General features: G+C 40.8%; 1 protein-coding gene across 3 annotated transcripts in view; it reads right to left on the minus strand.

Annotated features, from left to right (window-relative positions):
• LOC118426758 (protein KIAA0100-like) overlaps window positions 1-23,357 on the minus strand; it is a 71,318-nt gene that overhangs the window by 39,607 nt on the left and 8,354 nt on the right. For 2 of the 3 annotated variants that reach the window (XM_035836316.1, XM_035836313.1), the window contains exons 14-46: window positions 22,607-22,674; window positions 22,013-22,179; window positions 20,906-21,051; window positions 20,480-20,507; window positions 19,806-19,929; window positions 18,731-18,998; window positions 18,154-18,263; window positions 17,457-17,543; window positions 16,678-16,789; window positions 16,031-16,151; window positions 15,449-15,560; window positions 14,615-14,706; window positions 14,115-14,184; window positions 13,655-13,750; window positions 13,023-13,176; window positions 12,252-12,459; window positions 11,505-11,677; window positions 10,877-10,975; window positions 10,523-10,594; window positions 9,943-9,998; window positions 8,242-8,380; window positions 7,560-7,656; window positions 6,824-6,917; window positions 6,072-6,146; window positions 5,178-5,255; window positions 4,506-4,597; window positions 3,810-4,056; window positions 3,202-3,257; window positions 2,835-2,937; window positions 2,245-2,346; window positions 1,456-1,659; window positions 1,238-1,313; window positions 621-787 (exon numbers count right to left, since the gene is read on the minus strand). In XM_035836316.1, coding sequence (XP_035692209.1) covers window positions 621-787; window positions 1,238-1,313; window positions 1,456-1,659; window positions 2,245-2,346; window positions 2,835-2,937; window positions 3,202-3,257; window positions 3,810-4,056; window positions 4,506-4,597; window positions 5,178-5,255; window positions 6,072-6,146; window positions 6,824-6,917; window positions 7,560-7,656; window positions 8,242-8,380; window positions 9,943-9,998; window positions 10,523-10,594; window positions 10,877-10,975; window positions 11,505-11,677; window positions 12,252-12,459; window positions 13,023-13,176; window positions 13,655-13,750; window positions 14,115-14,184; window positions 14,615-14,706; window positions 15,449-15,560; window positions 16,031-16,151; window positions 16,678-16,789; window positions 17,457-17,543; window positions 18,154-18,263; window positions 18,731-18,998; window positions 19,806-19,929; window positions 20,480-20,507; window positions 20,906-21,051; window positions 22,013-22,179; window positions 22,607-22,674 — 3,893 coding nt within the window. The remainder of the gene's footprint in view (window positions 1-620; window positions 788-1,237; window positions 1,314-1,455; window positions 1,660-2,244; window positions 2,347-2,834; window positions 2,938-3,201; window positions 3,258-3,809; window positions 4,057-4,505; window positions 4,598-5,177; window positions 5,256-6,071; window positions 6,147-6,823; window positions 6,918-7,559; window positions 7,657-8,241; window positions 8,381-9,942; window positions 9,999-10,522; window positions 10,595-10,876; window positions 10,976-11,504; window positions 11,678-12,251; window positions 12,460-13,022; window positions 13,177-13,654; window positions 13,751-14,114; window positions 14,185-14,614; window positions 14,707-15,448; window positions 15,561-16,030; window positions 16,152-16,677; window positions 16,790-17,456; window positions 17,544-18,153; window positions 18,264-18,730; window positions 18,999-19,805; window positions 19,930-20,479; window positions 20,508-20,905; window positions 21,052-22,012; window positions 22,180-22,606; window positions 22,675-23,357) is intronic. The other variant, XM_035836314.1, reaches the window with a different exon arrangement.

Here is a 23,357-nt window from a genome sequence, read left to right on the forward strand (position 1 = left end):
CTTTTTCAAAATATCTTTTCCAAATCCAGAAAAACACCCAACCAACCCCAAAAAAATCCAGAAAAAACACGGAAAACCAAAATTCCGAAAAATCATATCAAAAATTGACACAATATCTCCCTGAATCTACGTGTTACGGCGTCATAACCAATGTGGAACGGTGCCTTCTGATTGGTCCGCGGCGCCTGGCTATATGATATGATAGAATACAACACGGTGTATTCCGTGCTCACGAAGTTGAATAAATTTGGTGCCCTCAAACAAAAAGTGTTACAACAGTAATGTTCCAATGTCCGAATCCGGTATTCGGTATTCGAATTTTCGATGACGCCCCAATCGTCCCGCTCAAAATAGTTTGATTTATTTGAATGGAGTCCGTGTGATACAACTTAGAGCCCGTCTGATACGGAAGTTATCATCTGGTCCGGAACACCCGTATCGAACGTTTTAGTTATCACCCGGTCCGGAACACCCGTATCGAACGTTTTCGCATCACAGGTATGACATAAAGATGTGTAAATAGATACAGATACTGGTGTGTGAACACAATGGACAGTTATACCTCATACATATATAAGTACACTGTATCTGATACAGAAGTTAAGTATATCTGTCCTTACCTGCATCCCCTCCAGTGACCCTGCCCATGTTGTTTTGCTGGTGAGCGCTCCGTCCCTCCAGGCTGACTGGTGCTGACACTGCAGTATCCGGGCGTTGGCTGCGCTAGCGATGACGCAGCCCGGCGTCTCACACCCCTGCAGCATCACCTGGCAGTTGATCAACTCAACTGGAGAAAAACAATGGCGGTTCCGAATCAAAGTTGCGCTGTAATTTTCAACACAAAAATTGAACTTACCCATATTTTTGACTGACTAACCCCAGTCTTTTGGAATGAACTCCAGGAATGAAAAATCCACTGCTTCCGGACCGTGACGTCAGTTCATGCAGATAGACCAAGTGACTCTGTGAGCAGTGGATCATAAGCTGCCAAAGTTTTATGGTGTCCCCATCTTTGTTAAGGGATAGCTATACAATCTAATTTATGATACATTGCTCACTGAATCCAATTTTTGTGTTATTGAAATTACGTTCGACTTTTTAAAATTTTAGTTGTATAGACTACTCTATCAAAATGCCATCTTAGACCATTTCAATAACTACTGAGTCCATACCTTAGGCACTGACAAAAAAGAGAAAGCAAGAAAAGAGAAAGAAAGGAAAAATAGAAAGTACTCACTGCACCAGTTCCTGTTGATGACATCATTGGTTTGACAGGCAGCTATCCCATGAAGCAATTCTCTCTCCCCAGTGTTCTGTTACACAAGACATACAGATGTAAATGACATCAACATTTCTACACTTATCATCAGAAGACAAAGATAAAAGCAATTTTATTTGTGCCTTCAATTTAGCACAAGTTCTGAGAAAAGATCAGATGTTAAAGCACATATTCACCTCCTCTGAGAAAGCCATAAACTTGGTGTCGGTCTCCGACAGAAGTTTTTCCAGCATAGAGGCCCCATGACCCTTCTGTAGACGGGTCATGGGACTGGGTGTAGACCCAGGCTGATTAAACGACCCACTCCTGGCTTTAGTGGTTGTCACTGACTCCATCTTGATGCCCTTTAGAGCCTCTGTGGAGAGGTTCTTCTTCAAGACCTAACAAAGGGGTCGAAAAATACAATCCCTTTCAAACCATGCCAGAGCAGTTTTTATCTAGCTTGTCTTTTACGAATTCAATTAATGATAATATTTTATTCTATTGTATGTTGATTTGTATTTGTATGCCTAGTCTAATATCATGTATGTAAAGTCTAACAACAATTCAGCCCCTGGGCTGCTAGTGTTAGACTCTGAGAGTTTGTCTCAATAAAGCCATTCTACATAAGCCTGTATACATGTACATCTCTATACAGCAACGTGACATCTATTCAGCATATTACTTTTAAGTTTTAGGCATGAAAAGCTACAAAATTTACAATGGTTTCCCTTTGGGATGCCGTCCAATCTACAACTTAAAGACACTTTGTTCTAGAAACTAAATTAGAGTAATGCCATCTTGTAGTGAGTTTATTTCCTTAGTTTTTAATCAACAGAGTTATTATAATAATGAATACTAAGCTAAACTCAAATTGACGTTTATCATTGAAATAGCTGACTGTTTCTTAGCTTTAGGTAAACATGAATGTGTGAAAACTACATTACAAATGTCCCCCTTTTATGATTTGGACCCGTCTCCTTTACCTGAGCTTTGCTGTAGCCCTCGTAGAGACCGAAGACGACCCCACGGTTGGAAGTGTTCCACGTGCCCTTCAGACACTCTAGCACAAGACTGTGAGTAAACTCCTACAGAACACAGTTTTATATTAGACATGTGTATACAATATAGTCACCAAGTCTTTACTATGTGCATGATTATGTATAGTAGTCTGAAAGTCCCTGTCTTATTAACTGACAGCTTAACGACATTACGGAACTATGAGTTGCAAACATTAGGACAAGTCTCATAATCATGGTCCACACAAATGTCATAATCTTTTCACAAGGAGATTAGTATGATACAGCGTGACACAAACATATGTCCTTATGACAATATTTCATAATGAATATTCATCAATTTCTTTAAAACATTACATTTTCAACAGCATATAGGCAATACTGTGCTATGTATTGTACCTCACCAGTGTAAACCGAATGTACTATGTATGTATGTATGTATGTATAGGTATTCTTTGTTGGAACTTTTTCACTCAAATGAAACCAGCATTGGATGTGACAACTTGAGACACTTCAGCAGAAGAAGTTTTCTTAAAACTGATTGAATTGCAACTTACCATGATCTCTGTACCTGTCTGCTGGGTTGGTCCAGCCTGTGACGGGACGGGTTCTTCAGACACGGGGGACGCAGGCTTAGCGTCATGTCTGCTGTACGCAAACCTGGGACAGTAGTCAAAGGTCAAAAACACAGTCAGAAACACATTTATTATCCACATTCAAGATGATTGAGCTGAATTTTTGAGGTGGTTTAATGGATGGATGTATAAATGTACGGATGGATAGATGGGGGTTTTGGGTACATGGCTGGATGGATGGCTGGATAGGTGGATGGATAGATGGAAGAATGGACAGACAGATTGGTTGGATGGACAGATGGTTGGCGGGACAGATGGACAAAAAAGGACAAAAAAAGTGACTCCTCACCTTGAGAATGTAAGGAAGTGACTCTTTTTGACTGGCTCTCTGACAGACAAACTCTCCTGTGGTAAAAAAAACAAGCACTTTAGCCCCAAATTCCTATAGCAAATATGGCTAAAATGCTATTATTGTTTATTGGCATTGAAAAAAGAGAGGTAGCACACCTTTAATTGGTATACATTTCTGTTCTATCTCATCTGTCTAGTAATTATAGTATCAACTTGTTCCCTTGCAACTAGCACCCACAGATTTGCAATACAGAATACTGTATGGAAGCAAATTATAAACCATGAAACAACAAAGAAAAGGTGAAAGTGAACTTGAACCAGTTTAGCTCAATGGAGAGATAGTCTTCCACTGGTCATGACAGAGAACAGAGACAATATGTACAGTTTTTACAGGTTCAGTATACCAGGAAATCCCCCTAGCACAACAACAACAACGAAAAGTGTTCCATCCTATACGACTGCGACTCTTTAGAGAAGTGTGTATGTTGGGTAAGCGACAACAGCCGGGATTCCAACTCCCAACCTTATGGTCTAGAGGTAGGGTTACCATTAACTGGCCGATGTACGCTACTAATGTAACCAACAAAAAGACAAGCTCCCCCCCACCTTACTGTCCTGTCCCTGAGTGCCACACAGATACACGTGGGACTCCGCTATACTGCTGGCCAGTTTTGTAATGCTCCAGTCAGCCCTGGGTCGGCGGATGAGTCCGTCGGTGTACGGCACCAGCGTCAGGCTCCACTCCGAGTTGATGCTGCCCGTGCCGAAACACATCTCGATCCCACGCTGTTGGGCGAAGGACGCCCAGTAGTTCACTTTCAGCTCTGGGAACTTGAAATCCAGGCTGATAGATCTGTAGCAAGGCAGAATTACACAATTTTTTATTAGAATCTTCAATTTGAATTTAACATCATGTATACTAGGTGGCAATCACAGTCTGTGACATATATTATGGACTGTTTCAAATCTTCAGACTTCAATGTGCAAAAACTTTTTCTACTGTATATCCCGAAATGTTGTTTTATTTTAGTGTCTTTTTGTAATGCCTCTACAATGTGAAAAGCATGCTACTGCAAATATTTTTTTTTCTTTTTTAATCTAACATGGAAAGGGGCCCAAAACATCCTTGCTCATTTTGCTCTAATCATCGTCATCATCATATTTGCCACATATCAGTCAGTCAATGATTACTGAGGTGGCTCGTCATTATCTCCACACATGCTCTCATGAATTATCAGGCCACAGCATATTTGAAGAAAACCCATGGTGAAACAATGCAAGTTTGAGCTCTACAACTCTTACTTGTAATGTCTGCCGAGCTGGATCTTCCTGGGCTTCTTATTGCTCCACACTTGGCCTCTTCTGATTGGCCGGGACACAGAGGCGATAATGGCCTAGAAATCCAAACAGATGGAATATTTTGTGAAATGCACAAATCAAATCATATACTGTATCACTTTAAGGGGGGGGAAAGTTGTTCTGAATTAAAAAAGAATGAAAATTATGAATTACACTATTTACTGCTACCTAATATAAACATGTAAGAGTGATCAATCATAGTTATGTTCAGCAAAGTAATGGATCAGGTATGGAAGTTATGTGTCCTGGCTTCTTGCACACTAAAACATCATACAACAACAATATAATGGCAAGTTTTAATGGATGACAACACCAGGAGTTTTGTGATGGTGTTAGGCATTAAAAGTTACACAGAAATTCTAAAAATCCTTAAACTGCCAAACCCGGATATATCCGGCACACATATACATGTACTGTGTGCCGCACCCGGATATATCCGGGATAGCGTATTCCCCCAAAGTAGCAACTTTGAGCGTGTGTAACGCACGAACCCCGGAAGTTAGGGACTTCGGCCTTGTTTGGGGGGTTCTTTTTGGAGGTCAGCATCCAACCCTCCGAGGCACTGATAGCATTTTATAGTGCTAAAACTCTGGCAGTTTAAGGGTTAAAACATACCCATAGATTCTGCAGCCACTTGAGAGTGCTACTGTACAGCAGACAGGATGGGGCCTGCCTCTTCTGCTCATCAACAACCTGGAACATACGTACAGGGATGGCTTCAGCAAAAGGCATTGAATGCCTGTATTTGTTAGTAAAGTCAACATGTGTCACTCCAGAGCTCTAGCCAGCTCGAAATTTTTTTCCGTCAGCCAATTCCCATTGTCGCGAAAACCGCGAAAATTTATTTATCAAAGTTCGTAGAATGCTTCCATGAGTGAGAAAGACTGAACTGAGACCTTGAAAAACGGGTTTTTAATGAGATTATCGTATGGAAAAGGACACAGACACACATTGTCAACAATCATAACAATAGCAAAACAAACAGTGTGTGGCTTTTATGGCCGTGGACGGCGTCCCCAAGCCACCTGTAGCTTCCTTCAAGGTTGACGGATTGGTTTTATATAATGTTTCCGTCACACGCAGCAAATTTCCGTCGATTGACGGAAAAACGGACGCTGGCTAGAGCCCTGTATCACTCTCTTTCTGTATTTTCAAAAACTGCTGTTCAGAATGCATCTTTGTTACAAATTGGTACAATTCCAGCTTGCTCCTACAACCTGTTAGTACATCATCTCATTTTGTCAAAATGTTCCCCACTCCCTTAATTACTAAATATCTTATCAAACTGTAGTTGTTATCGCTTTTAATTTCAGTTGGGTAGCCTATTGTTCTATATTAACTGACAGTGTGTGGAAGTGCTATATTCAGGTAAATTGCTCATTTCTTTATATTTTATTCCTAAAGGTAAGTCCAAATTAAGGTACAATACATTCCATCATTCGAACACATGCTGAATACAAGAAAACAGTGACTGTCACGGAGCTAAGCAAAAGGGATCAAAGAACCTACCCGTGGAGGTTTGATGTCAATTGTCATGGCCAGTTTCAGATTCTTGGACCTAAAGGCTGCATACGAGTCATGTCCCTGCAACAGAAACACATTTTATATACAAACATGTTGATACTAGCCTGGGTACCATCCAGAAAGTAGTTCTCTTCGACGTTCAATATATACTATATACAGTCGCTTCTAGCTCTGACATTCATCGTACACTATATACAGTCGCTTCTCTGTGTTTCCGTCTGGGAACGCGGATTATCTTAACGTCTGGTATCGTCCAAATTTTGGACGCAGGCGCTGATTGGTCCCCACATATAAGTGAATTATGGAATGGGTTCAAGTGATCATTCGAACCGGTGTTCCAACAATGGAAAAGCCCCACGTCCCCTAGCGCATGTGGGTGCCGGCCTGTTGTCATCGAACGAGTGCTCTAGAACCCATTCCTTGATTCGCTCATCAACTGGCGTCACCACCAAACGGTTTGAATGCGTAAGTCTCCAGACGGATAGCAGAAGCGAACATAGGAGCAAACTACTATCCAGATGGTACCCAGGCTATGTTGATACAGGAAGAGATAACAATGATTGGGGCATGTGCAAAGTTGAACCAAAGGTATAGAATTTTTGAACATGTAGCTCCTGAACACTTGAATAAAGAAATGACTTTACTTACTTCATCCATGGTTGTCTACTTACTTTTGGGACAGGCGCCTGTACTTAGTACTATCTTTCAATATTGTCTTGTGGAAAAAAAAAACTTACCTGTTTTGAGGTTTCTGGCACCTTGTCTGGTGCCCATGGAGTGACTGAATGATGGTCGTTTGGGTCTCCTTCACACAGCCACTCAATGTCAAACCTTTGATTTTATAGGATACACAAACAAAGCAACTTTTAACTTAATTTCTCCTTATTGCCTAAACTCAGACCAATATAAATTTGGTACCACATTGCTACCTTTACAGGCTAAAGGTTAGTAGGACATCTCTTTCTATGCACCAGAAACAAAAAAAGCAATGCTAGTTTATCATTGCGGTAACCTGTATATTGTTACATATTGTTGTATACCATTCCGATATTTTTAAAGGGCAGCAGTTTGAAACCACTATGATGATTGACTTGATATCCCAAAATACCATTTTTTTTAATAACTCAGATATAGGTTATGCCATGGATAAAGGTAAAGTTAACTAGCATAAAAGAAAATCCTCAATATTTAAACTCTTTTTTGCAAACTAAGGACTGATATACATGTATCCACGATTGTTTATACCGTAGAACCAATAGTGTAAATGACGTGCTATATACCCTTTATGTTAATGTATCCATACCTATAGATATCCATATATGTGTGTTTAGTTGTACTGTAAGTAGTGTTATACATGTAGACCTTACGAAAGTCGCTGCACTTTTGTCGTGTCAATAAAGATTGTATTGTATTGTAATGGGTAAACAATAAGACAATAAACCGGACAGTGAGTGAGTGAGTGTGGTTACTCACCCTAGTCTGAGGTTGGGGAAGCTGAGAAAGTGACAGTCGTCATACTTGGAGGCAGTCTTGACATACACATCTAGGTCTCCCTTCCACAGGAAACGGGCTGGAAAAACGATGTTGTGTTTGGAACCAATGTTTGACCGTCAGTCTTAAAAGTGCCATTTATGACATACCTGGGCCACAGCAACATTTGATACGAGTAATCCAGACCAGGTGATAACTTGGGTTATCACAAGGGGTTTCATAGAGTCATTTGAATGCACAAGTCTTTAAGTGTGCCAAGCATGCTGTTATCAATGATTTAAACACTGGATTTATATATATAGATGTTGGAATTGCTGTTGTTACCATCTTTTGTTCAAGAACACAAAAGTGTCTCAACACATGATCATTTCATTACAATTTTAAGACCATATATCTGTGCACAAAATAAACCAACAAGCTTACCAACAAGCTTTCGATCAGTCCTCTGATCCGTCTCAAGTTGAAATGACCCAGAGCCCAAGTCGACTACCGTCACAAATGAACTTACATTGAACAAACATGACCATTTTGCATCGAAATGTGTGTTTTCTCGTGTATTTCTTGGTTTCAGTCCGAAGATTCTATTTTCATATCGATCTTCCACTTTAGAATGATGCTTTTAAATCCAAGAACCAACACATTGACTGAGCATGGTCTAACTAACCAGTGGTCCAGTCCATGTACAGGTCCTTCCACTCCCAGGCCATCTCCTCAGTGGAGTTGTAAGGGTCCAGAGAGGCGTGCATAAGTAGGCTCATCCTCTCTACTGACATGGTCAGTCTGCCGTGGTACAGCAGCCGGGACTGGGGGGAAATATCACAACTGTAAGGGTCAGTCTGCCGTGGTACAGCAGCCGGGACTGGGGGAAATACAAACAACGTGTATCACAACTGTCAGGGTCCAGTCTACTGACATGGTCAGTCTGCCGTGCTACAGCAGTCGGGACTGGGGGAAATACAAACAACGTGTATCACAACTGTCAGGGTCCAGTCTACTGACATGGTCAGTCTGCCGTGCTACAGCAGTCGGGACTGGGGGAAATACAAACAACGTGTATCACAACTGTCAGGGTCCAGTCTACTGACATGGTCAGTCTGCCATGGTACAGCAGCCGAGACTGGAGGAAATAGAAACAACATGTATCAAAACTGTCAGGGTCCACCCTACTGACATGGTCAGTCTGCCATGGTACAGCAGCTGGGACTGGGGGGAAATATCACAACTGTCAGGGTCCAGTCTACTGACATGGTCAGTCTGCCGTGGTACAGCAGCCGGGACTGGAGGGAATAGAAACAACATGTATCACAACTGTCAGGGTCCAGTCTACTGACATGGTCAGTCTGCCATGGTACAGCAGCTGGGACTGGGGGGAAATATCACAACTGTCAGGGTCCAGTCTACTGACATGGTCAGTCTGCCATGGTACAGCAGCCGAGACTGGAGGAAATAGAAACAACATGTATCAAAACTGTCAGGGTCCACCCTACTGACATGGTCAGTCTGCCATGGTACAGCAGCTGGGACTGGGGGGAAATATCACAACTGTCAGGGTCCAGTCTACTGACATGGTCAGTCTGCCATGGTACAGCAGCCGAGACTGGAGGAAATAGAAACAACATGTATCAAAACTGTCAGGGTCCACCCTACTGACATGGTCAGTCTGCCATGGTACAGCAGCCGAGACTGGAGGGAATAGAAACAACATGTATCACAACTGTCAGGGTCCAGTCTACTGACATGGTCAGTCTGCCGTGGTACAGCAGCCGGGACTGGGGGGAATACAAACAACATGTATCACAACTGTAAGGGTCCAGTTTACTGACAATGTCATGGTCAGTCTGCCGTGGTACAGCAGTCGGGACTGGGAGGGAACATTACAACTGTATAAGGGTCCATTCACATATATTTCATCACACAATCTCAAACTGATGGCATTCTTGGGATAGCCATGCATACATGGCTGTACAATGTATGTGTCATACAAAATTCAACTGTCTTGTTACATTGAAATGCTGTCTTACATCTTTGTCTGCATGTGGTTGTTCTGTCACAGCTTGACGGATAATTTGCAACATCAAAATTGTATGACAAACTTATGATGGTGAATGGATAAGTTCTTTTGTGAAATTTAACATATGAAATGATTTTTGAAAGAGAAATCTGTTCATTTACATGTAAGAGTTCATGAAAGCTATCTCCAATTGCATGAAACTACAGGTGAACAATAAGATGAAAGGAGAAGGCAGTTAAGTGCTTTTCTGACCTGAATATTGATTCTTACAGATTGTAACACAGATAGCTGATTACACATTATAGCTGATAACATCTGAGGATATTAAAAACACTGACAAGTAGTACACCTCACCTTGTCCCACCAAGGAAGGGGCTTGCTTGGGTCAATGGATGGTTTAGACAAGTAATCTGAAAGTGATTCATAGCATTAGATAACAGTTTATAGTGCATTACATAATGAGCAGAATATACTTTGTTTTTCAACTACAGGGCTCGAAATACCACCTGCATATGCAGGTTAGTGCAGGTAAAATTGGAGCTGTGCAGGTATTTCTGGTGTCTACCTGCACCTTATCTGCACTGGTCCATGTACTGGCTTTTAAAATGTCATATGATGTAGGTGTATGTGGATTGCTATTAGCTGCATTGACTGTTATCACCTATACAGTATGAAAGATTAAATTATAGCAATGGTTCCTGAACAGTTTTACTATGATCCATATTTTCCCAAATTCAGAGTGGTGCAGGTAAAATTTGTCTGGTGCAGGTAATTTTTAATGTTACCTGCACTAGTGCAGGTATGCAGAAAAAAGTATTTCAAGCCCTGAACAAGATCTGCTACTTGACTGGTACTTAAATGTACAAAATTTATGTAAAATACAATGAAATATACCATCATCAATATTGAGATGTTAACAAACCGACTGACATACCCAGTGCCAAGTTGACTTGAGATATAGCCGAGTCCCAGCATGGCCCCCAGGCATATCGGAATGTTTGGGCATCTGAAGTAAAGAAAAAATTGCTCAATAACTGTTTGTCTATCAAAGCATGCGCAGAAAATTCTTCTTCTCTATACATAATTGTTCTGCCATACCCTCTATTGCCATCGTATATGGAGAATCCTAATAAATAAATACATAGTTACGATATATCACATTGTTGTTTCTGCTGTTATCTTTATGATAGTTTGTATTATCATTTTATTGTCATAATTACATGTATCTTACAGTTTTTGTCATTACCATTCTTAAATGTGAAACTGTGCTGTTTTATATTGTTCTTACCACAGCTGAGGTCGTGGAAGAACTTCAGTGGCTGCATGCTGCGCTCTACGGTAGCATCACCAAATGGAGCTCCTATTTCCACAGTTGTCGTTCTCTTTGCTGTAGATAGGGTAAACAATTATGACGAACAAGAGTTTGAAGATCTCAAGTCTTGGTAAAATATCTACAGTTTCTCCTATGTTTTGTTGAAACTATGATTGAAGTTCTGCAGTTATGCAAATATTTTTTTGATTAACATAACACATGTCCATTGATCACTTCATGAAATTATAAAACTGTGAAAACTGAGAGAACTGAGAGAACTGTGAGAACTAAGAAAATAGAGACAAAAAACAATATCTCCCTGTGTATTAGTAGCCTCTTCCATTGACCCCATGACCTGGAATGTCTGTCAGACAAATGACTAGATCATTCTGTACTGAACTCTACTTCCTGTCACTCCAGCAAGTGTGACCTTTGCAGTGATCCATCTTCCAACTCGACTGATAGCGCACTCAAATATCTACAAACACACATGAACACAAACATCCAGACACACAAAAAACACATCCTCCATACATGGACCCAATTTAAGACATCAATTCTAATACTTACTATGCACAGACAAAATATATTGAGTTAGTCCTACCAGTGGATGCTGATTCCTGCTCGGCCCCCAGTAGTCTGCCCCACCAGTGCAGGTCTGTGGTCTCCAGGAGTTTGACTGTGTAGTCTCGCAGCTGGAACTCCAGGTGTCGCACGTTACCTCGTACCATCCTGCACCACAGGGTGGTGAACTCCAGGTCTTCAGGAGGGTAGGGACTGGGGTAAAATGGCAAGATATAATGTAAGTCATTCAGGGAGAAATCTTCATTGCAAATTTTGCTTACAAGATATTTCACAATACAAATAGCATAGCAATAGAGGCATTTCCCCACAGTTACTGATTTTCATAGCCACAAAAGCATTTTCAAAGACCTACCTTGTTTCTTCAATGTCTTGGTTAATTGTAGTCCATTATACATGCAAATAATGTTTTGATTATAATTATAATTACATTTCATTGATCATTTCATGTCATTCTTCTGTGAACTTGACTAGCATATGGAAAATATGTTACTGCAAAACCACGGACCAAAAACAAGACCTCCCCTCCCTGTGAATTAGTAGCCTCTTCCATTGACCCCATGACCTGGAATGTCTGTAAATGATTACATGTATATAGTTTTGTCAGCCTAAAAGTTTTGCCCTCCAAATCAACCTTTACATCCTGCCAATCTCTCTTTTATACAATCTTCCCTCTCACATTCTGTTACTCTACTGTGTTCAACACAAACATCTACATGTAGACCCACTGAAAACAAAACCTCAACACACAGAGACAACAAGCGTTCACCTGTCCTTGTCGATGTCCTGCATGTGTGAGACAATGTTGTCCTTGCCGTCCATGGAGGGGTCGGCCAGAGCGCACACCTCCAGCTGTTTCATCTCCCACCTGAGCAGGTGTGCGCGCATGGGCGTGCTGTACAGCTTCTGGGACCTCTGCACGTAGATCCTGTCACACTGTTCACCAAGCTTCAAGTACATCTCCTCCACTTTCTTGGCTAAATGGATTAAAACAATGATTCGTTACAAAATAATTTCAGTAATCCTTTCTGGTGGTATCATTATGACAATGCTGTTATACCGTATGTAGATTCTGTCACCCAACTGCAAGTACAACTTTCTTGGCTGAGTGAATTAAATCAATGTTTTTCTACATGTCACAGTTTTCAATGTGGATAAAGCAATTCAATATAAGATCTCAACAACACAAGTTACTACAGAACAATAGGTTTTGTTAGACTCAATGATAATGCTTGCTTTCATAATTAAGAAATACATCAATCAACATCCTTTCCAAGGAAACAGAGTGGCCAATAAAAATGCTTGCTTTGATAACTAACTGACCATCAACATCCTTTCCAAGGGAACAGACTGACCAATGAGAATGTTTGCTTTGATCACAGATAGACCAATCAACACCCTTTCATAGGACAGGTTCACCAATCAGATTGCTTGCTTTGATTACCAATAGACCAATCAACATCCTTTCCAAAGAAACAGGCTGGCCAATCAGAATGCTTTCCATGGAATCATATTGACCAATCACAGAGCTTGTCCCTACCTGGCAGCAGCCCATGTGACTTCCTGAGTGCAGAGATCCTGTTCTCCAGCAGCTGTAGTCTTTTCTCTGTCTCGTGCTTCTCGTCTCGCATCAGCTCATAGTTGTCTCCTAGCCTCACTTCAAAGGGATCGTCCAGTAACTCCACGGTGGCATGCTGAAGGAGATACCAAGATTTAAACTGGTACATCTAAATCTTACTCAGTTTTAAACAATCAGGTTATCTTTCATCATCATCATCATCCGGGCATGCTGGTTGCACAGATGGCCATGACTCTCTTCCTCCAACCTTCCCTATCCTCCATAGCCTTGGACAGATCTTCTGCCAAGCAGCCAGTATCTTCACTGGCTCTTATGTCTCTTATCTTTCAGAGGGGATATAATCCTTTGGAACTGTGTATGCACTGGGTGTCAAACCTCTGCATATTAAAGAACCCAACACACTTATCACTAAGAGTAGGCTGCGGTGATTTGGTGTGCTTGGTTGAATTCTTGGGAACTTAATACAGGCACATACCTTCTCTTCTGTCACTCAAGCACCGTTGATCAATAGCCAAATCAGACTAAGTGATACTACAGTTTAAATGAATATACAATGCTATACATGGCACTAGATGAAACTATCAAAGGCATACCTGTACTTTGAGCAGGAAGTCAGCATACAGTTTGTCTGGTGTTCTGGGCTTTCCTTTTTTGTAGAGTATCTTAACCCACTTTACACAACTGATGATCTGTAAGGAAATACAGACTTAATGCAAGATGATATATTATAATTCTTATACTTTAGACTTATTCTATTCTTGGTAGACATGACAGTTTTTAAGTCAATAAAGTTTAAACATCCAGGTAATAAGATACACAACACAAAAGTTACTCAAGCAACTGGATGGTCGCTTATTTTTTTAGTGGTCAGATGCTTTGGGTAGCATCCACCAACTTTCGTAAGTAACTGACAGTCACAGTCAGTGTCTGTAACATCTGACCAATCACAAAATCTACAAATGTAATCAAGTATTGAGTAAACTAATATTTGTATTTTTACAGTTATTATGATCTTCCCAAAAAAAGAAATACTACAGGATTGAAAACTCCTACCTTATCTACAGCAGCAGCAAAGTCATACTTGTATGGGAATGATATGTGGATCTTGTCCATTGTCACACTCCTAAATAAACAGAACACAATGTTTATACATGACTGTACCTTTGCCACAATGTTGTGCTTTGGGTAATGTTCGTGTGTATGTGTTTCTTTGAGCACAATAACTTGAAAAGGCCTGGATGTATTGTCTTGATATTTGATATGTGGGTATAGTAGGTCTTGACGAGACCTTGAGATTGTATTTTTGGCCCCTACGTGGCTTGTTATGGTACTGCAGTAGAACTGAAATGGTTTTGTACATTTTTTGATCTGATTTCAAAGATGCTATAGTAACCAATTGGTTGAGTGGTAGATAACTGTTTTTACTAAGTAAACTAGGTCTAAACTGTACAAAGAGTTAGTAAGTACTGGTATCAAATAACAACAGATACAAAGAATATGATTTCGTGATGTTTAGTTGTATGAGAAATCTCTGAGAATGAGGCCTAACCTACCATGCTCTGTTGGTGGGGTTGACCAGGGTTTCACAGCCAATCCGTTCTCTCTTCAACTGTTCATGTTCAGGGAAATGTTGTATGGAAATAACCTAAAAAAAATACATCAAACAAAGTCAAGGTAACTACATACTGATTATCTACAAATAGCATTTGGAACTATAGGCTAGTTCAAAATCTAGTATGAAAATTCATCTGAGTGGGTAAATTACATTATGGAGAATTCAAAAGTGTTTGTTAATCATAAAAAAATCTTGGTCCTCTTAGAGCTATGAGTCAATCAGGGCCCACCAACTTTCTCTTAGCTGGACAGGGGGCAATATTGACTTTTAAAAACCTTTGACCCATTGCTGATGTGACACATGCATAAAGTCACGTGTCTACATGTAGATGACATGGACTGATTGATTCAGTTACGGGGGAGGGACAATTTCTCTACTTGGAACAGAGATTCAATGAAAATATATCCGGTCTTCTGTGGGGTGGGTGGGTCGTCCCGTAGCTCAGGTGGCCGTAGGGGCAGTAATGCTGTTCACTAGTGACTTCCAGCTCTGGCGATCTTCTGCCAGCCTCGTCAGCTGGGCTGACGTCCTTCCAGTCCATTCTTTTAGGTCGTTTATCCATGTTCGGCGGGGGCGACCCCTCGGCCGCGCTCCTTCCACTTTACCTTGTAAGATTGTATTTTTCAAGCTTCCTTTTCGCCTACACGCATGTCCAAACCACTGAAGCTTCTTTCTTTTGACCAAAGATAGGAAGCTGGGTAGTGGTCTTCTGTGCTAGAGAAAATACAGCATTCTACAGAAACTCAAGTTTTTAGAAAATATTGAGAGGTACCTCAATGTTGAAGATGTCGTGGTCATCAAAAGAGATTGTCAGCTGAGGTGCAGTCAGCTTAACAAGTTTTCCCTGGACTGAAACCTTCAAGTCACAAGATGAGATGTCGATTCTGTGGGAAAAATATAATGTAAAGTAACTTTTATAATCAATACAATGTCAGTATGTAAGACAGTCAACTATGAGAGATAAATGCAATCATTATGACAGCTTCTATCATGATGTAGAAACAAGATAATTCTTACTGTAAAAAGGGAAATGTTTGCAAGGTCTTTATTTTGCGGCTAGAGGAAATGGAATGTTTGCATTGGTTTTAAAATCAAGGTTCAAACAAAGTGATAGGTGGGCAGGAGACAGAAAAAATTTTAACTTCACGGTGGACAAGTCATCGCAAAAAATACCCCATAAAACCACTGCAAATATTTCCCCTTTTACAGTATCTCTTATGAATATCATAAATGTGGCAAAAAGTCTCCCATCATAAAAATCATACAAAATTAATGAAACTTTTGAACTCAAAGTCTTCCTTCTTGTCAGTCATCTTTAAGACATTTCTAATTATAATTAGAAGAGCTGACTTACTTGTGTTTGCTGGATGTGTGCAGACACACCTTCAAACACAACACTGACATGTTCACACTGAAGCCAGTCTGGGAGGTGGACTCGGTATTTGATGCTTTAGCCTCGCCCTTTGATGAAAGGACTACAAAAACAGTGATTTTAGCATGTAAGACAAACCTGAATGTCACATTATATATTACTTTCTGTTCTATACAGGTTTTCCTTGCAGAGGACAGCTGGCAAAATTATTTTATTTTGTAATAAACTAACAACAATTCACCTTTATCTGATGTGGGGTAAGCTATAACGTTGTCTTTAAAAACAGGATACATGTATTTAGCAATATGGAGTCAACGAATGGTGGTTTCTGACTACAAAAATTTTGAAACTATTGCAATATGAATCCACCGTTGACCCTTAAATACTGTTTTTAAAACAACTGACAAACATTACTTCGCAGATTAACGTGAACTTGTGTTACTTGTATACCAAGACAAAACAGCCAAACCTGTACACGTGACCACCTCTACATAAAGACCCCTTTTTGCTGGTCCTTTCCTGTCTATAATGGCCATCTGTTCACATAGACCAGACTTTATTAGTCGGCTGAGTGGTCTTCTCTGGTTGATTTGGCTGTATAGATGTCTATAACTAAGTATTGTGCTCACCAGTGAGTTTGTTCCTGAATGACAGAATGTCGGAGACGTGTTGGAAGATGGACATGTGGGCTCTGGTGGTCCAGTCTGCCTGGATCCCGCTCGGACAGTCAACAGACAACGCCTGGTGTGGACAGATATCAATGGAAAAGAGGTCAGTTACATGACATTTTTCCACCATTATGCTAGATGGTTCAATACTGTAAATGCATTTAAGTTCGCGGGGATTTAATTTCGCGGTAGCTGGAAAAAGGACTTTTCGCGGTGGTTTTAATTTCGCGGTAGCACCATGCACTGTAGTATCTTAATGCCCAGGAAAAATGTTTGCGGTGGTTTTAAATTCGCGGTGATATGGCCAACGCAAAAACCGCGAACATTAATCCACCGCGAACATTTCTGCATTTACAGTAACTAGCCTAATTGACATTTCAAGAATTAAGCTCTGGTCACAACTGGAAAAAGGGCCCTGCTACGCAACTTTGTCACTTTCAAGCTTGACTCCTATGTGGCCCTATGACTCCCTGAGGCTACCTGGGTATTTTTGGGCACGACCAGGCCCCAGGTTGATCATAACTCGGAGTAAAAATCAATCTGGGGCCTGGGGCAAATTTGTGGCTTCGGGGCCCAGCCGCGGCTACAAACCCTACAAGCAGCTACATTGTACTGGTGCAAATGTAACTAAAGCATTAACTTTCTTTCCTGTAATAGATATGTTTGAAAGTTCTTGGTCTGTAGTTCCCTTATGATTATAACCCTAGCTCCATAAGGCTTGAATGTTTGTGTAGACCAACCTTGCAAACTGGAGTGTATGCCCAGGACATGTTGTCAATCTGCACAAGACCCAGGGGCAGTTCCTTGGCCTGCACACACTTGTAACTCTGCAATAGCAACAAAAATACACAGTTGAGACAAAGGGATGAAAATACATTGTGGAAAGCAAAACAGTTGGGAGAGATTACACAGTCAAAGAGTAAGCAATAGTGTAATGATTTCTATATGTATGAGGAATCTAGTTCTGCATAACATTGTGTATAGTATTACATATCTTTATGTATGGTAATGATGGCCATATCAACTCCTATAATCCCAGCAGGTACCCTAAGACAACCAAACAACAGTGAACTTAATGATGTGATCTACATGTACTGATGCAGCATCACTAGTTCCAGAGGTATCCCTTTAGATATCCATGTGTTCAAGACACTCCTGAGAAGGCCGTCATCATTAATTGCAAACATTTAACGCTAGTTCACCTTTATTCATTGGGTAACCTATATCCGTTGCTCTTAAAAACAGGGTATTTGGGGATATCACGTCGACAGACGTTAGTTTCAAATTGCAATATTTTCAGTATTGCAGTTTAAAACGTTAACTACCACCCGTCAGCTTAAGCTTGATGTGCCTAAATACAGTTTTGAAAAGCTGCGGATATAGGTTACCCCACGGATAAAGGTGAACCAGCATTATTAAAACAGAAAAAAGACTGACCTGTCCGAGCATGTCTGTAGTTAGGAAGCGGACCCCCTGTATAGACCCCTGATACTGAGGGTCGCACACCCCTACCCCCACTTCATCAATGTGGAACAACAAGCACTCTTCTGTACATGGGAAAAGAAACAACAAACAATATCAAAATTTTATCTATTATGGAATCAGGTATCACCATTGATCAACATCAGAAAGAGTTCATCCGTTGACCCTTAGCCCCACACACCTTGTTCAAAACATGGAAAATCACAATAAACACATAAAAATGCAAATATTTGACCAACATGGAGCCACTCTCTCATTGATTAAATGTTTAATAGCCATGTTGTCAATAAGTGAACTGCTACAACATGTAATTGTGATGGACAGTCTGCATTCCCTATTGCATGTAATATCATGATATTACATTTGGTATAAAGCATTACTTAAATATGTATTCACCTTTGGATGGTTGAGCAAAAAAGTCCTTCTTATCAAGTAATCGTGGTGACAGCCATCTGTTTCAGGCCAATGACTGTTTTTGCTTATAATAGAAGAAGAGGAAAAAGAGGAGGAAAAATTGGAACATATGAATTACCTGGTACACTGCCACAGAAGAAGGTGTTGAGCCCCTGCAGTCTGAACTGTACGTTACAGGACAGTGCCCTATCAGGGGGTTTATCCTGGGGTGGGGACACAGCTTCTACTGTCACGTCAGGGTCCTTCCTGGAATGTGTAGCTTCCAGTAAGAATGTGAGGACCTCCATGGCTGGAATGGACCACTCCAGTTGAAGGTCGTACGCACCACCTTCAACGGAGATCTGCTGTTGGGTTGTCTTCTCCTGGATGTGTGTGGTGGATTTGCCCTGGAAAATTTAGATATTTAACAGCATTTTAGAGGATTGAAATGTAAAATAAAGGAGTGATACCTTCTGGTTTGGTCTTTTGTTACAGTTAGCACTAGGGAAAGGACAGAAGAAAAAAACAGCAAAATAAAATGTTCATGCAAAACAAGAGTTTTGGGGCAACACCTCATGCACATGCTCATCACAGTCAATCAATCAATTGGCCACAAGGTCTACAAGCTCAAAATGACATATTTAGTAGTAATAAGCCCTGACGCCTAGCGTTTTCTTCATCATTGCACAATTTTTATGGATTGGCCAGGACTGGTCTTTGGGTGCAGGTCTCATAGCCCATTCCAATGTGATGGGGTAAATTTTCAGGTTACGAGTCTCTGCCAATTTTAGATTCAACAATCTTCTCACAATCGACATATGTTGCAGAAAGCTTGCCCGACTGTGGCAATAGAGCTAGAGAGAATTATACTGTAAATGCAGAAACTTTCCTGGTGGATTAATGTTCGCGGTTTTCACGGTGGCCGCTTCACCGCGAATTTAAAACCACCGCGAACATTTTTCCATGGCAGTAAGAGACTACAGTGCATGGTGCCACGAACTTAAAACTACCGCGAAAAGTCCTTTTTCTTGCTACCGCCAAATTAAATCCCCGCGAACTTAAATGCATTTACAGTATTCGGTCTCAGAAGCCACATAAGGTCACATACCCCATGATGTCACAGACAACCAACTTTGCCCACAAAGGACTACCAAAAGAAAGAGAGAGAAATAGAGAGACTGAGCAGGATGACAAACAGAGAGAGTTAACCCTACCTTGATTTTGAGGGACTGTACAGCCAGTGCTTGTCCCCAGATGTGGACCTGAGGTTCAGTGTTGGCCTTACACACAGCGTGGTCCCCCACCGCACACCACAGGTTGTCTACCGTTATGTCTCCACTACAACAGAGAAGTTTCAGTTAGCATTTTCATGATTTAGTCTTTAGTAGTTTCAACGGATGCAAACAGACAGTTAGTGTAGAAAACTGTACTATTCTTCTACCATGCTATAATTGCATTTGCAAAAAACGAAAAAAAAGGATCTTTGAAAAAAATAGAAAGTTTGACTATATGAAAAATTACACACAGACAACAGACAAAAATGGTAGACAAGAAAGTTGAGGAAAAAATGGGACTACATTTCAAAGAACAAAATCCCACTATCATCTCTAATGTGTTGAGGACCTGTCCTTGGTGCTGAACATGCTATCATCTACCAATAGTACAATTGACCACCCAGCCAATGTGACCACTTTTGGGCAGTCTCTTAATAGGTTATTTTTCCCATTGACATGAGCATTAAGCATCCTTTTTTTGTGACCACCTGTCTATATAGACCAAATTTCATCAGTGCCACTGAACGGTCTTCTTGGGCAGGTTAGACTGTATCTGTCTTTACAGCTACAATACTGTATCATCATGTCATGGGTACTATGAGGGAAATCCTTACCTTAACTCTGATCCTACAATGGGGAGACCTGAAAAAGTACGAAAATGAAGCCATTCAATATTTTCAACATAATTTTTATTTTCGCTTCTTGCTCTCTCAATAACTAATTGCATCAATAATGTATAGAAAACTAGGCATAAATCATTGATATCTATCTTTCATTGACCATTTCTGTTCCTTTTTTTGGTTTGTTTGTTTGTTTGTTTGTTATTGAGGTCACTTGAGTTAGCACTGAATGGCAACTGCTCCAGACCCATGTGACAGTCATATTGAGGTCACCTGAGTTAGCACCGAATGGCAAACGCTTGTGATTTAGCCCCACCTATTGTAAACTACACACAATTCAGCCCCTGGCTGTGAAGAGAGCATAGTTGGCCCACTCAATAACAAAAACAACAACAACAACAACAACAATTGTTTGTTTACCTGAATCAGAAGACTTCTGTCCAGAGGCAGCTATAGAGTTGATTCCCAAGGCAAACTCTGGATGGTCAGGAATGGTCACTCGCACGGATGCATCGGTCACTGACACTTGAGTGGACATGGGCACTTGGAACTGCAGTGATACACTGCTGAAAAATACGAGATATGTCTCTCATTAAATGACCTACGTTTTGCAGATTTTAAAATTACCGTTTACGATCATAAGAGTGTACAAATGCAACATATACTTAAGTCGGTATTCTTGATCTTGGACTTAGCAACACCTCTAGTCATAAGGGTTAAGTACCTATGGAGGTGTGATACCGGAAGCAGATGGACAGTATTCTTGAAGTAAGTAGGGTCTACAATTTAAGTTATGTTGTAAGGTAGTCCATTACAAATTTCGATCTGAAATAAGAATACTAAGCCTTAAAGCTGAAGCAATCATTGCTGAAAGAGATTGGCTGGTGGAAGAAGTGACGACTGTCTGGTAGTGAGTGAGATAGGCTGCAGATATGTAGGGCCAGGAGGCCTTGTCTAGATTTCTGTAGAATGAAGAGTCTATCAACTGATCTTCTAAAGCTAAGGGCACAACCCGCTGTACGTGCAAACACGTGCTGTCCACGTGCCAAAGGTTGGCAATCTTTTGGGATCCGTAAGCGGTAAGTACCGCCTCCGTACCAACTCGTAGGGAATCCGACGGAGACACGCAGACACACCGTAGAACTTTATGTGCAGGCAAAACTTTGTGTGCCATCGGGCTGCTGATTCAGCCCAACCGTACGTGCCAGTACGGGCGACGCACCTGCCCCGTACAACCTGAACGTTTTCAGAAACACGTGGTGGACGTGGCTTCCAAAAAAATGTACGGACAAATTGCACATACGGTGGGTTGTGCCCTTAGCTTAAGTGTGTCCAAAAGACAAGGGTGATGGCACTGTCATGAGTGTTGTATGTTCTTCTGGCAGCTCTTTTTTGGACGGCTTCAAATTTAGTGATATGTTCTTTGTGTTGAGGATAGTAAGACTACTGTAAATAGAAATAAAATAGAAAGTACAAGAGGTAGTACAAAATGTATAGTCTTACATCAAAGGTGTAGAAAGCTGATACCTTTTCTTGATAGGTGCAGAAACAGGCATGGAGGCAGGTGTGCTCATAGGTGGGGAATGACCTCTCATCTTCAGCATCACTCCATGCCAGTACACCATTTCCGCATGGTCGTGGTGGGCGTGGCATGTTTCCATGGTTACAGTTGTTGTGATACCCGTCCCAGAAACCTGCCAAGAAAACAGCAGCAGAATGAAATTCATCCCTAGAAAAGTAACATTTGCAAGCAAATACATTATGTTTCATATGGTGTAAGTCTAACAAACCATATACTGCTCTGTTTGTTCCTACTGGAACATACCAGTAATGTCATTCACATACAACATGTATATGGTGACCAGCCCCTCCAGCTTTGTCCTGCCACTTACTACATAATGTCATCAAAAAACTACAGGGTGCCTGATACTTTGCCAACAACAAGGTGACAGCCATCTGGTCCAGGTCTTTTATCGAATTTGTATGTAACAGTCTAACAGAAGAAGAAGACTGAGGAAGAAACAGTGCAAAAACGAAAAGTTATACCTTTCTGTGCCACAGAATTTACAATATATTGAAACACAGGCTCAAGTCACAGAAATCTATTTGACCTCTACTGACCTCTGCGGATGTCTTCAGCCACTTGAGCAGGAACAGCTTACTTTCACTGAAGCTCTCAACAGTCAGTTCTGGAGGAGAGAAAAAATGTACATTAGGTTAAACGCTAGTTCACCTTTATCCGCGAGGTAACCTATATCCGCTGTTTAAAAAAAACAGGTTATCTAGGGATATCAAGTCGACGGAAGGTGGTTTCAAACTGCAATATTCTAAAAACAAAATTTGAAACCTCTGTCCGTTGACTTGATACCCCTAGAAACCCTATTTCGTAAAACAACGGATATAGGTTACCCCGCGGATAAAGGTGAACTAGTGTTACATGTAGTTTACAGAACTCTGTGATACTGATAGCTTCATGAGTTAACAACTTTTTCAATAATAGGCCCCAGTTTTGTATGATTGGGAAAGGCATTTTACACCAATATTATCATTCAGCTCAAGCCACATACTCAAATGAATATGTGGCTTGTGTTAAGGATGTCGTCTTAATGTCCAATAATTGAGAAGGTTAGGCGTTACAGGTCATTGAGAATAATATAACCAGCTGCTGCCGTGCCATGTGCCTGCCAACCTGATGTTCATATTACATTATGTAATCGTTTTAAGCTGAATGGCAGTTGTATCAGCTAATAACAAAAGCTGGTGTATTTTGCAAAGGGGCAGTTATAGCAGATAATAATTATACAGATTTGTTTGTTACATTAAAGGGCGGTTATAACGGAAATACAGATAAAGATACAGATACAGAAGCTGT

The sequence above is a fragment of the Branchiostoma floridae genome, chromosome 11 (genome assembly GCF_000003815.2).
Source record: "Branchiostoma floridae strain S238N-H82 chromosome 11, Bfl_VNyyK, whole genome shotgun sequence".
NCBI lineage: Eukaryota > Metazoa > Chordata > Leptocardii > Amphioxiformes > Branchiostomatidae > Branchiostoma > Branchiostoma floridae.